We start from the raw sequence: 14383 nt of genomic DNA, 5'->3' as shown, positions 1-14383 counted from the left end.
ACTGACTTACAGGGACATAGCACACTGTTAAATACACTGACCTCTAGACTGCAGAGGTGCACACATGTGTTGTGCAAATAAAGCCCACATATATATGGTGCATATGGTCTGTACACCATTATTTATTAACATCATACCTGATAACAAGCCAGTTAAGTAACAGACTGCTGGACATGTTGTGTGTAGTAGGGGCTGTTTCTGAGGACATTACTTGGACATTCTATGTTTTTGTGTGCAGTACTGTGGTCTGTGTACGTAGGGCAGGGGTCTGGAGCCTTCAGTATCCAAAGAGCCATTCCTGACCCCTCACCCTGCAATCTAAATTCATCAGGAGGCACAACAGCTGTCTGACTCCTACAATGAAGATAGCAGAGCATATACGGTTTCATATATAGTTATACTAAATATAACATAACTAAGTGTATAAGAACAGTACCTAACATATGTCCATAATTGTGTACCTGTGTTGTGATTGATTGACCTCTGTGTGTGTGTGTGTGTGTGTGTGTGTGTGTGTGTGTGTGTGTGTGTGTGTGTGTGTGTGTGTGTGTGTGTGTGTGGGAGTGTCCATAAATCCTCAGAGGTACAAGGAGCCACTACAGCAGGGTTGAAGAGACACATGTGGCTCCAGAGCTGCAAGTTGCAGACCCCTGAGTTAGGAATATTGATGACTGTATGTGTATTGCACTTACGAACCATGGGCTCTGTACAGACTGTGGTAGACGCCGTTGTTATCTGTCCTGTTCTATCTGATGTTACATGCTGCTCCAGTGTTAAGCTTGTGCATCATATGTGCCTGTGGCTGCATTGACATTGGATGTGGATATGCATTTTCTCACAGGTGTCTGCTACGCTGTGCTGTGACGTGCATGTCGAGCCCGCTATAATCACAGGTACACATGTATTCCCCCATACAGTATGTATTCCAATGTTGTGGCAGTCAGCCTGTGGTTTGCCCAGTGCTTTGTGACATGCCTAGTAACCTACTGTAATTACCCAGTGTGCTGTTATGTCCAATTACTTGCAAGACATACTGCAGCCAGGTCAGCATAACTGGTGTGTATTTCTGACAAAGCAGTGGTATGCTGTACAGATGTATGTCACTATCTACTGGGTAGTATGTGGCCATGTGTACTCAGCACCACCATGTATTATGTGTCAGGACAGACTGGCGTGTGTGCATGCATACACTGTGTGGGCATATGTACTCCAGTATTGTTGTGATATACCCATGTACATGGCTAGTAACATCCAAATTGGGAGGCGTGGTCCACATGTGTAAACTTCTGGACTGACCACAGAGTGCCAGACTGTCCACATATATTGGTCATATCCCTGCTGTAGTCCAGAGGATCATTACTGTGCTAGCAGTGATACTGTATTATGATGCCCTCAGGATGTCTGTCCGTAGCCAGTGATGCACATGTGTACAACAGATGTGACCTCCCACACCCAACATGTCTGTTAAGACATCCCTATGACAGTAGCAATAGTCTACATGTATACCTGCAATACATCCATGACATCCCCTTGCACTAAGGTGTTGGGACTATTGGTGCTGAGGTAGGACTCCACTCCATGTTCTGGACATATGGTAAACATATATGTGCACACTTATATCCACATATCTATATAGATATATACACATATACATATCCACATACATATATGGACAAATACATATCCACATACATATATGGAGATATATATGTGCATATATATATATATATATATATATATATATATATATATATATATATATATATATATATATATATATATATATATATATATATATATATATATATATATATATATATATATATATATATATATATATATATATATGTATATATATATATACATACATATGAACACTCACACATATACACAGCAATGACTCAGAGTGACTAAGCTTCTGATGTCATTCAAAGGGGATCCAGTATCTGTCTGCCTGGGACGACTTGATTGACAAACCATGATGCTATGCCAGAGATGGTCTGCACCTATTGCTCCTGGAATTCAGGTTATTGGTTACAGCTCTTGGCACCCCCATAGTGCCTTATGGAGGCAAGGTTCAAAGGACAAAATCACCACCATAACAGATACAAGCATGCAAAACTGAAGGTAAGGCTACTCAATACTAGACGTCTAAACCTAAAAAGGCACTCTCTTGAGACACACCTACAAATGGGGGATCATTGATATCTGTGCAGTAAATGGGACCTGGTTCAATGCTCCAGAGAGCACACCAGGCTGTGTGGCACACCTCATCACTGAGGGCTTTTAATCCAGAAGAAAGGGGGTAATTGTCCTACTGTACTCATCCCTCATTACATATAGCTCATATATGTATGTATGTGTGTGTATATGTGTGTATATATATATATATATATATATATATATATATATATATATATATATATATATATATAAAATAAACAAACGTCCGAAACCCAAACAGCCAGGCATACTTACACGAAAGTAATTTTAACCGACTAAGCACTTTCGTGTAAGTATGCCCGTTGCCAAGGCCGTACTACGGTGCGGATAAGGGAAAATTCCCTTTGCCCCACTCTAGTGTGGTCTCTGAGGGAGAATATTAAAGTAGTGGGGACAAAACATATATACATATATATGAATGTATATATCTGTCTATATACAATTGATGTTATATGATTGTGAGTCATACATATATATACATACAGCTGTCTGTCTACATTTACAGATATATATTTGTCTATGTTCATGCATGTTTGGCTCATAATTTTGGCCTGTACCTCATTCTCTTGGCAATTGACATGGATGATCTCAGGATTTAAGTCCGTAACTACTGACGACATCTTTGCGTTTCAGACTTCAACTCCTTCAAAATGTGTTTTAACACATATAACTATTTGTACCCACATTTTGGCACACTTTGTCCATAATTCTTGCATTAAGAGGTTATGTGGTATGGCATTACTACATTCGCTGTACTGTTGAATGATTGTGCTGGATGATATGTTTGTGATAACATCAGATTTATGTACATCTGTCATGGCTTAGTGGTAAATCACTTTGTCTATGATTTGCAGGGTCTTGGGTTTGAATCTTGTAGAGGCTGTTTATTTTATTGTGGGGCAGAACACAGGCCATTGGATACAGAGTGATTAAAGCACTTTAATGCAGTTGTAAGCGGGTTTAAGTGGGTTTGCGCGGAGGTAAGCACTGCTGACTTCCGGTTACAGTTTCTTATACTCAGTTAGCTTCTAAATTGCTTAACCTGTGTGGCCATCGCTTACCCCTGCGCAAAACATGCTTAAACCCACTTACAACTGCTCAAAAGTGCCTTAATCACTCTGTATCCAACGGGCTGTGTTCTGCCCAGCAACAAAATAAACAGCTCCTGCAAGACTCGAACCGAGGAACCTGCACACCATAGACAAAGTGATTTACCACCAAGCCATGCCAGATACAAATAAATCTGATGTTTTCAGACACATATCATCCGGTCCAGTCATGCAACAGTACAGAGAATTATACCGACATCTAGATGTATGTGTGTATAAATATAGTAATATCTAAACAGATACTAAATATCTATATATGTGTATCTATATTTCTAAAACTATATACATATATATATATATATATATATATATATATATATATATATATATACATGCAAATGCCTACATCGACACATATGTGTCTTCACCTATATGTCTACATATACACAGCAAGTTACATGTGTACGCAGATATATATCTATGTAGGTATATACGGACATAGGTATATATATATATATATATATATATATATATATATATATATATATATATGTAAGCAGATATATATATATACCTATATAGGTATATATGACCATATATCTGTAGCTAGCAAAGGCAGATTAGCATAAACATATGTCCACATGCACCATTAATGGGGTGCAATTAATACGTTAATACGTCTTGTACGAATAGGTATCCCCCCACAGCCAAACACGTCCGCCCTGCAGTACACTACCAAGTGTTACAGATCCCATAACCAGGACCTGACACGACATAGTCACAAGATGTTAACAGTACTACATCCCACCTGTATGATGTCAGTCTGGTATTGGTAACATATCATGCAGTACAGTCTGCCTCCCATAGGAAATGTAAAATGTGGAAGCCATCAACATCCCCAGGATACAGATACACAGACACAGATATGCAAATACATACATACATACATATATATATATATATATATATATATATATATATATATATATATATATATATATATATATACATATATGTATACACACACATATATATATATATATATGTACATATATATATATATATATATATATATATATATATATATATGTATGTACATATATATATATATGTATGTATGTATATATATATATATATATATATATATATATATATATATATATATATATATGTATGTATATATATGTGTATATATATATATATATATATATATATATGTATGTATGTATATATATATATATATATATATATATATATATATATATATATATACACACACACACACACACACACACACAAGTGACTATGCATACACACGCATATGTGTACAGTAAGATACATATGTAGAAGACGCACACAATATAGAACAGCCACTATGCCTACAGTTAACACCTGAGCAACTGGGCACTGTATGGGCCACCCATACAAATGACAATCATTGCCTACAACATATACCCACAGAGAGGTCATAGAGAAAACACCACACGCAGGTTTGCAGAAATGGAAAACCTTTATTTGTGTACTATTACAGTTCTATATGCCATGTCACATAGCTTTTCAGACACTGACATCCATATAAACAGAGTAATGCAACTGTGAAACTGTTCTACTAATACAGTAGTCTGGAAAGGTTCACAACTGTTGCTGTCCAGACCAAGCCCTTCAAATTGTACAATAGTGAGGACAGACTGGGCCACAGGATACCAAACAGTCAACATTATGTAATGCAGGTGTATAGTTCAGCAGCCTCTGTCTACACTCTGTACACAATCACTAGGTGGTAAAGATGTCATGTGACCAAATGGGTTGTAACTGTTACATAACAAGGGATAACTGACACCATCACATGCACAGTAACAAACAGAACAGTCTGTATGGCAGGAGGCAGTAGGCTTACATTAACCCAATTTATGTAAGTAATGTAAATATAGGTGAAGTATACGGTACTGTACATCCAGATACCTTAAGGCAGTTCACCCTTGATACCCACACATTTTTTAACAGCCTAGATCATTTATGGTGCCCCCTCCAGACTCAATAATGCAGGGCCATATACCACTGTTGCATACATTGGCCTCTGGAGTGCATAAGAGCGCACATGTATTGTGTAGGTGATGCCCACACATATATTGCCGCAGCCCCACCGTATGTGTGGGGCATACGACAGCAGTGGACTGGTGGCAGCAATGGCACTGTGATATACTCACAGCCCACTGTGGAACAACCCCCCGACATCATGTCATATGTGCAAAGCTTGGTATGTAGGTGGAGGACAGAGGCTGGAAACCCTGGTACAAATGTGGAAAACTGTTGCCATACACTAAGCAAGTTGCTGGTGTTACAGGATAGTCTGCAACATACCCTTAGTCAGGGAATTGAGGTTAGAAACAGAAAGGGATGTAGCCATGTACTGATAGCACTCAACACACACACACACTGCCAGTGAAATATCTGACACAGGACCTGTGTGGTGGACAGACAACACATGATAGGCACACCTCTGGCTGCCAAGAGGATAGGCCCATGGTTGAGAGCTATGCAGACAGACTGCATTCCAAGGTAAAGTAGTATGTATACACACACCCTGTAACGCCAGTACTATAAAAAGCATAACACAACTCTACGCACACTCTGTCTGTAGTTCCTGAACCTCCTACAAATATGTAGCTGCCCTGAGTGTGCCAGTTCTCCTGTAAGAGGTATTGCTGCCTGCTGTTTGTAACACTGATGCTCACACACAGGAAGGATGTTCATCACACAGGCAATGTAAAGAGACCACTCCCACATGATGTAGGCGGTTAGAGTAGGTGGTTGCCAATCACTACACATGTGTAATTTTATATATATATATAGCTGTCTGGATAATATGTACATATATTTTCACCATATGTCCTGGACATGGAGTGTAGCCCTACCCCAGCCTGTATAGACCCGTAGTCATAGTGCAAGGGGATGTCAGGTATGTATAGCAGGTGTATTAGTAGACTATTGCTACTGTCATTGGGATTGTCTTCACAGACATGGTATGTGTTGATCACATCTACCTATAATATGTGTGCTATTGGCTACTGACAGACATCCTAAGGACATCATAGTAAAGTACCGCTGCTGGCACATAATGCCCCTGTGGACTGCAGCAGAGATATTGGGCAATATATGTGGACATTCTGACACACTCTGTACAGTCCATAGGTATACACTTAACCCCTTAGTGCTAAACATGTGTACCATGCCTGACAATATGGATGTAGACAGCCATGTAGATGGGTATAACACATAATGACTGAAATACATTTGCCACCATGGGTTATGCATTCACACACCCCTGTCTGGCCTGACACATAATATCCGCTGGTACAGGAGTGCCATAACCACATACCACCCACTAGATATTGACATACATCTGCACAGCATCCCACTGCTCTGTCTGACATACATGACTGTTAAGGGAGGCCCGACAGCAGTACATCTGGCAAGTATCTGCACATGACATTTCAGTGGGTAAGTACACTAAGCTGCTAGGCATGTAACAATGCACTGTGCAGGCTACTGGCAGACTGGCTCAACACTGGCCTACATCTCCTATGGGGGAATGCACATGTACCTGCATATATAGCAGGCTCTACAGGCATGTCACACCACAGGGTAAGATACACCTGTGTGAAAGTGCATAACCACAACCAATGTGAACGCAGCCACAGCCACATATGTTAAGCTATATGGAGCTGTTATAGGATGCACCATGGGGATTACTAGGGGAACTCATTCCCCAAAGGTGTATTTCACAATGCATGACATCAGCAGGATTGCCAAAGTAGGCCATTTGAAATGTACTGAGTGTGACTAGCCTGTAATGCATTGCTCTGTACACAGACATTGAAACACACACAAAATATCCAGAACTGCCATGGGTGGGGATGGAACCCTACCACAGTTCTACATCACACTACAGCAGTACACAGTTACAGGGCTCGCTACAGAGATGGGCTACAACCATCCCAGAGGTCTATTTCTAGGTGGGTGACATCAGCAGCCATGCCAAAGTTGAGTATATGAATTGTAAGGAGTGTGAGTACCCTAAAACGCATTGTTCTCTACACAGTCAGAGACAGACAGACACGTACACAAACACACACTCACACACACAGTTGCCAAGTCTGGAGTTAGAACTCCTACCTAACTAATTTATCACACTACAGCAGTACGCAGTTATGGGACGCACCACGGAGATTACTGGGCTACAACTCTCCCAAAGGTGTATTTCATATTGATGACCTCAGCAGGTTGTCATAGTAGGGCTATGGGGTGGGCGGTGTGTGCATGGGTCATAACCCATTCATCTAGGTGTTGACATGCCACATGCAGGCACACACAGGGTCATATGTCACAGGTATGTGTATACAGCTACTAGATGTCTACTTCCTTGTACAGTAATGTTGCACAGCTGGCACATGCACCATATGGTCTGTAATGCTGACAGATACTGGTGGCTAGTATCTGCAGTGAGTGACATCTGTACCTCATGTTTTGGGGCCCTTTGGCTGTGTGCTGGGTGGGACAGGCCTGGATGGCTCCTTGTCACAGTCACCCTCTTCCACACATCTATGTACATCTACCTTTGGCTTATTATAGTGTGTTGTCCTGACATATATTTCTGTATTCCTATCCACTGTGTGTGCAATGCATGAGTGGTGCATACTGACGAATGTCTACACTAACAACTGCAACTGCCAGATATGTCTGGTCCACTGGTGTTTGCAGTCATGGCCTTCATGTGTTTGTGTGTGAGCATGCACAGTATGACCTTTCAGTATGTTGTTGACTGACATTGCCTTCATTTCTTAAGTGTGTGAACATGCCCAGTATGGCTCTCTGTATTGAATTTGTGGATCGTGTACGGGTAGTTTGTGCTGCAGTGCTGACCTTTGTGTTGTACACCGACAGGTAGCATGCTGTCTCTGCAGGGTATCCATCGATCATTTGGCTTTGACTGTTGCTATATTTCTGCATAGCTGAGGGGGGGGCACACCTGACTGTTTCTACATTTCTACACAGGAGTGGGAGGGCACACCTGACTGTTATTACATTACTGTGTAGGATGGGGGGCACACCTGACTATTTCTACATTTCTGCACAGGAGTGGGGGGGGACACACCTCACTGTTATTACATTACTATGTAGGATGGGTGGGTACACCTGACTATTTCTGCATTTCTACACAGGGTTGGGGGGCACACTTGACTGTTATTACTTTACTATGTAGGATGTAGGGGGCACACGTGAAACTTGTACACATTTGCTATGACTGTACTGGTATGTCAGCTACTCCATTTCATTCTGTATTGCTAACTATCATGCTGACTAGAGGCATACCAGTGTACTACAGATCGTGGCTTTGATTGCCCTACATATTATTGTTTGACTTCCTACCCTTTAGAACTAACATCCCACTTCCTGCCCTGCTGTGGTCTGTCTGTGTAGGCCTGGAGGGGAGGTTAACCATAGCCATCATTCTGGGGCCATGGCACAGGCTCTGTTTGGGTTTATCTACACCTATCCTGCTGGCTGAGACTGTTGGGTATGTGAACCATCCTGACTGGTATGTGTGGGTCATATGGGCACACATGTCGCTCAGCACATTTCCTGCAGTGGGTTTTGTCACCCTGTGTAGTTCTGGCTACTCTGGTGACTCCAGTATGTATTACAGATGTCATGGTGCCACTGTGGGTGTCTACTGACTGCTCCCATAACATTCAGCCACCCAATTCCTTTGCATGCTCACATCCATACCATAGCTACAGGTAACAACACATTCTACTCCATTTAGCAATTGGACGGTTGATTGACTTAACTTGAGGGTGTGCCAGACTTGTGGATGGTGCTGGAGGGCTGCTTATGTCAGATGCACATAGTACACTCCCTATACATGGTTGATCACAAGTAGTGTCATATTTGGCATCCTTTTACTGTATGTGCGAGTCAGAGAGAGGTGTCATTCCCTGGGTCCCTACTTTGTCAGTGCATGTGCTATGCGTTGCCTCTTTGCCAAGGCTAGGCATACTGGGCATGCCTCCTTCTGCGTACTGGGGCAGGCTCAGGTTGTTCCTCTTCCGGGTCACTCTGTGCCTGTGCAGGCCTTGACATTGGTGGGGGGCTGTGGCCCAGCACAGTGCTGTTCCTGCTGCAGCTGTTTCCGCAGGATCATATTGTGTAGCATAGCACGTACCATAACAATTTGGGTACATGTAGTTGGTGAATACTGCAAGGCTCCATCGGATGTGTCCAGACACCGGAAAAGTGACCTGAGCATCCCAAACACACGCTCTATTATATGTCTGGCCTGTGCATGTGCCTCATAATGGCGTTGTTCAGGTACGTGTGTGTGTGTGTGTGTGTGTGTGTGTGTGTGTGTGTGTGTGCATTTCTGATGGGTGTCATCAGCCACTGCTCCAGTGTGTACCCAGCATCCCCCACTAGGTGACCATAGGGAATGTCCCCATTGGAAAATCACTGGTACAGCTGCTTCTGATGCCGTATGTGGGAATCGTCGTAGCTTCCAGGGCAGCCATCACACACATTCATTATAATGCCCTGGGCATCACATATGACCTGGCAGTTGATGGAGGGGAATGCCCCTGCGGTTGATGTAGGCCCTACCCTGCTTACCGGGTGGTGCTGTGTATATGTGCGTGTAGTCTATAGCACCCACTGCCCCAGGGTATTCTGCTATTTGGTGGAAGAGAAGCATATTGCTGGTCAGCACCTCGTGGGTGTTGGGGAAATATACGTGCTCACTGGCATGTGCTGACATGGCATCCAAGAACTGGTGGAATACTCTGGATGCTGATACCTGTGGGATCCCCATTATATCCCCAGTTGTGCTTTGGGAGGCACCTCTGGCTAGTATTCCTAGGCCTACACATACCTTGGTGTCCACTGGGATGGGTTCCCCTCAGTCAGTTTATGCGTACAGGTGTGGCCGGCACAGCTCAACAATTTGCTGTAAGAGGTCTCTGTCCACCCTATAGCACTCCACTATCTCCAGCTCATGTATCCCCTCGTAGTTTACCCTGGGTCTGTACACTTTCTCCATCTCCTCACTCTGGGTTGCTCGGCAGCATTCACATCCTCACCACCCTCAGCCTCTTGCACATGTTGTTCTATGTTGCCTGCTGCAGCCCTTCTCATTTTGTAGGTTTGTTAAAATTGCCCCGCTTGTATACACTGGTGGTGTAGAGTGTGGGGAAAAACCAGAGGGAAGGTGTTTAATTAGTTTATAGTAGTGTTCTGGGCTGGACTGGTCTGCCGCCTGTGTAATTGGCTGATTCTGATATATTTCACCTGCCAACTACACTGGTTCTCCTTGAATACCTTCCTACTGGTGTTTTCCCTTCCTATTGCCTCCCTGTTTAAGCCCGTGTGCAAACCGCGCAAACAGTGTTCAAATATGCACACTGCTGCTATTTCCTGGTTTAACTTCTTTTTTCTTCCTGTAAACCCTGGTGCGCGGCACACACACCCGCTTACACTTTCTAAAGAGTGCTAGGCAGGTTTAGATATACCCCCTAGCTTAGCTGTGCTAAGCTAGGAGCAAACTCGAGCCACAGGGCTCCAATCTGCTTACAGTATGCCTGACACACACCACCATGATATCACCTACCTCCTAGGCTTACACCCAGCTGTTCATAGTCTTACACTGTTGGGACCTGTCTCACATGCTAGGGAAAACTGGGATTCACTATCCTTCCCCTCATTTGCATAGGATTGCCTGCTAATGCATAGTTACATGTGTCACACTGAGCCTCCCCACTTAGCAACCACTACTTTCTGACCAGGTTGCCTTCTGCCTGCCATTGACTTGCATGGCAGAATACTGATTTTAGTTGGAATGCTTATTTTAGGTTTATTCTCTTATTTTCCCCCGATCCCGTTTGCGCACCACTGCCCTATGCTTAAACAGCCGAGATCGGCTAAAAAAATAAAAGTTGATTTTTTTTTTGTATTGTTTGCAATGCCAGTGGCCTTATACTTGGCCATTGGCATGCTTCCTCAATGATGTGCAGCCTTTATTTGGAGCCGTCATAGCTCCGTTTTTGATTTTGCAGAAATGTACTCTGTTACTAACAGAGTACATTTCTGCAGATAGCACTAGTCTTGCATGGACTATTGCAAGCTTCCTGGATTGCAAAATCACCTCATTTGCATGTATTTCACCTGCAGATGGGGTGATTTGCATATCAGGGCTTAGTTTGTGCAAGATTAGTGCAGGAGCACTCATGCACGCCCCCGCAGGCTGTTCCTGGATCGCACGGCAGACATATTGCCTGCGTGAGCTCCTGCACCAATCTTGCACTCTGTGCAAGCTTTTGAGAATCCAGGGGAATGTCTTTTATTACTTGGTTCTGCTTTTCGTAAACTGTTTTCACATGCAACAACCTTTTATATCTCATATTAAATATATACTAATGTACTTTTCCATCCCTATTTTAACAATGTACTTCACTGGAGACTGAAATTAAGCCTTTCATTTCTGGAAAAATCCTCATCCTCCTTAGCTTTCCCCCACTGTTGTATAACCTGGATCTTTATCAAAGTCTGTGATTGCCTGCATGGTATTCAGAGCTACTTGTAGATCCTCATTTTATACTTTAAGCTTCATTTAGATATTGTATTTTGTACTGTACCCTATGGTCACCAGTATTATGTCAGTACATTTGAGGCTGGTTGACAAGGAGGAAATCCCTCTTTGTTGGAGAATCAAATGCTTGCTAATAATGTGAACTAAAGACAGTGTTTGAATATAAGCTCTAACTAATGTACTGTATAATCTCAATAACGTCAGCACAATGATTTGTACTCACATGGTCGAATCAGTGTGCAGAATTTGTACATGCCAATTGTTCAAAATGTTGGAACTTACTATCGCTAAGGTCTACATTCGAAATAATTTGAAATACCTTCGCCTGTGAGAAAGTGACTATTGCAGTGAAGTTACTGTGGCAAACATATACATTTTATACGTTTCTGCCGTGGGGTCCTGTACCCCCCTGTAAATTGTATATACCAATGCCAATATCGCACTACAGTGAGGAAAAGGATACATTTCCCAATCTGCACTGTGCCGCGACCTCCATTCACAATGCTGAACTCATAATAGCGAGTCAAGCTTTACCTTTGCTATTATGGGTTCGTAGTAATTCATATCAGCATTGTGACAGCTTAAAAAGGCTCATTCAAACACAGTGTTCAAAGAAGTGCTACTCAGCATTTTAATATGTATGTATGTATATATATATATATATATATATATATATATATATATATATATATACGTCTGTATGTATGTGTGTGTCTACCTAATAAGATCGAAGACCCAGATGATCGAATCCATCATGATTGAGACATGAATGAAACCTCAGAAAAATGAAAAGTGACAACATCGAAATTCAAAAAAACGAAAGGAATTATTTTCATTTCGTGAGTAGTTCTACTTAAGAAGAACGGTGATGCTTTACGTGCATACTGCACCTGGTGGTTCTCGTGCAAATGTGGGCATGCCGTGGGTGTTTACCCTTGTGTTCAATGTAGTGCGATCTGGGAATTGGTATATTTAATTGGCAGGGGGTGTGGGGGTTGCAGGGGGGTGGAGCCCCCCTGCAAAAGCATAAGATAATATAATTTACAATCTAGGACTGTTGGGTGGTAGTTGTGATTTATGGGAACTATTTGTTATGGTGTTAAAAAGTCAGTGGTTGTTTTCATTTTTTTGAAGTTCGTTGTAGTCACTTTTAGTTTTTCTGAGGTTTTGTTCATGTCTCAATCGTGTTGGATTTGATTTTCTGGGTCTTAGATTTTATCAGGTAGACCCATGTATGTATGTATATGTGTGTGTGTGTGTGTGTGTGTGTGTGTGTGTATATATATATATATATATATATATATATATATATATATATATATATATATATATATATAGTGTGACAACTTGATTCTAACTGTTAATTTGTGGCCTGCAGTGGTAATAAGCCTGAGTTTTGTATCCCTGATTCTTATTGGTTTCTTTCATGATTTAGATGGAGAGGTTCCCGGTAGTGCTGTACTGATTTTTGACATTGAACTTGTTGAGCTGGTCGAAGGTCTGCCTGAAGGTTACATGTTCATCTGGAATGAAGAGGTCTCATCTGATCTTTTCAATGAAATTGATCAGAACCATGATGGCGAGATTCTTCCAGACGAGGTATGTATGGAATTAAAGGGGAACTCTAGGCCAAGAATGATGCAGGTAGTTCTGCAGTATTTGCAGACAGGAATGTACAGCACAAACCTTTTTTTCTAGTTTGATAGAATACAATAATTTAAATAGCTCTAAAGTAAAATTCAAGATAGCTCTAAAGTAAAATAAATTACTGCAATTTACTGAATGCCATTCACTTACAACTGTTAATTTAATCTTTACTGACTGGAAACCTGCTACTAATACTTCTCACATGTTGAGACTGCTAGTCTGCTGTGCACTGCTATGCTCTTCTGTATGCAGAATAAGTCTCAAATAATGGCATTAAGTGGCGACTTGTGGTTTTCTATTGACTGCTGGGAGATGATTATTATGCAGGGCTCTTGTTTAGGAAGCAGTCTGTAATAGATCAGTGGAAATAAGTGCTATGCTGGCTGTTGAAAATTAATACTAGGCATACTGCCCTAAAGTACTTATACTGGCCTAAAGTACTTAAAAGCATGCACTACCACCTGGTTTCTAAATGCTTGGCAGCACAGAATGATTATTACTCGTATATCCTGCTTATCAAACAAACAGGGTGTAATTGGGCTTTGGAATTAAGTGTTTGATTTCATTTATATATTAACTGACTGCTAAAAAGGTGCTTTATCTAATCCTCTTACTAACCAAGGTGTGAATTTGCGTGATAATAATATTGTAGCAGTAAAGGTCAGAAATTAGGGGCTTAATTATTAATTTTTTTTTTAAATGAGGTTTCTATGGCAGGCATGTAGCATTCAGTGCCTAACTTAATGGAAATAGAAGATGCAGCTTTTGAACCTGGCAAGTCAAGAAGCAGTGATGATTCTTTCTGTAGATGGTTAAGATTCTGGTT

General features: G+C 41.6%; 1 protein-coding gene across 2 annotated transcripts in view; it reads left to right on the top strand.

The window, feature by feature from the left end:
- The window catches only part of FKBP9 (FKBP prolyl isomerase 9), a 451574-nt gene that overhangs the window by 429135 nt on the left and 8056 nt on the right, over nt 1-14383 (top strand). For both annotated transcript variants that reach the window (XM_044063002.1, XM_044063003.1), the window contains exon 9: nt 13346-13509. In XM_044063002.1, coding sequence (XP_043918937.1) covers nt 13346-13509 — 164 coding nt within the window. The remainder of the gene's footprint in view (nt 1-13345; nt 13510-14383) is intronic.

Source organism: Protopterus annectens, chromosome 2.part1, assembly GCF_019279795.1.
Source record: "Protopterus annectens isolate FY-2018-M chromosome 2.part1, PAN1.0, whole genome shotgun sequence".
In the NCBI taxonomy this organism is placed as follows: Eukaryota; Metazoa; Chordata; order Ceratodontiformes; family Protopteridae; genus Protopterus; species Protopterus annectens.
This window is presented reverse-complemented; position numbering and strand designations above follow the sequence as displayed.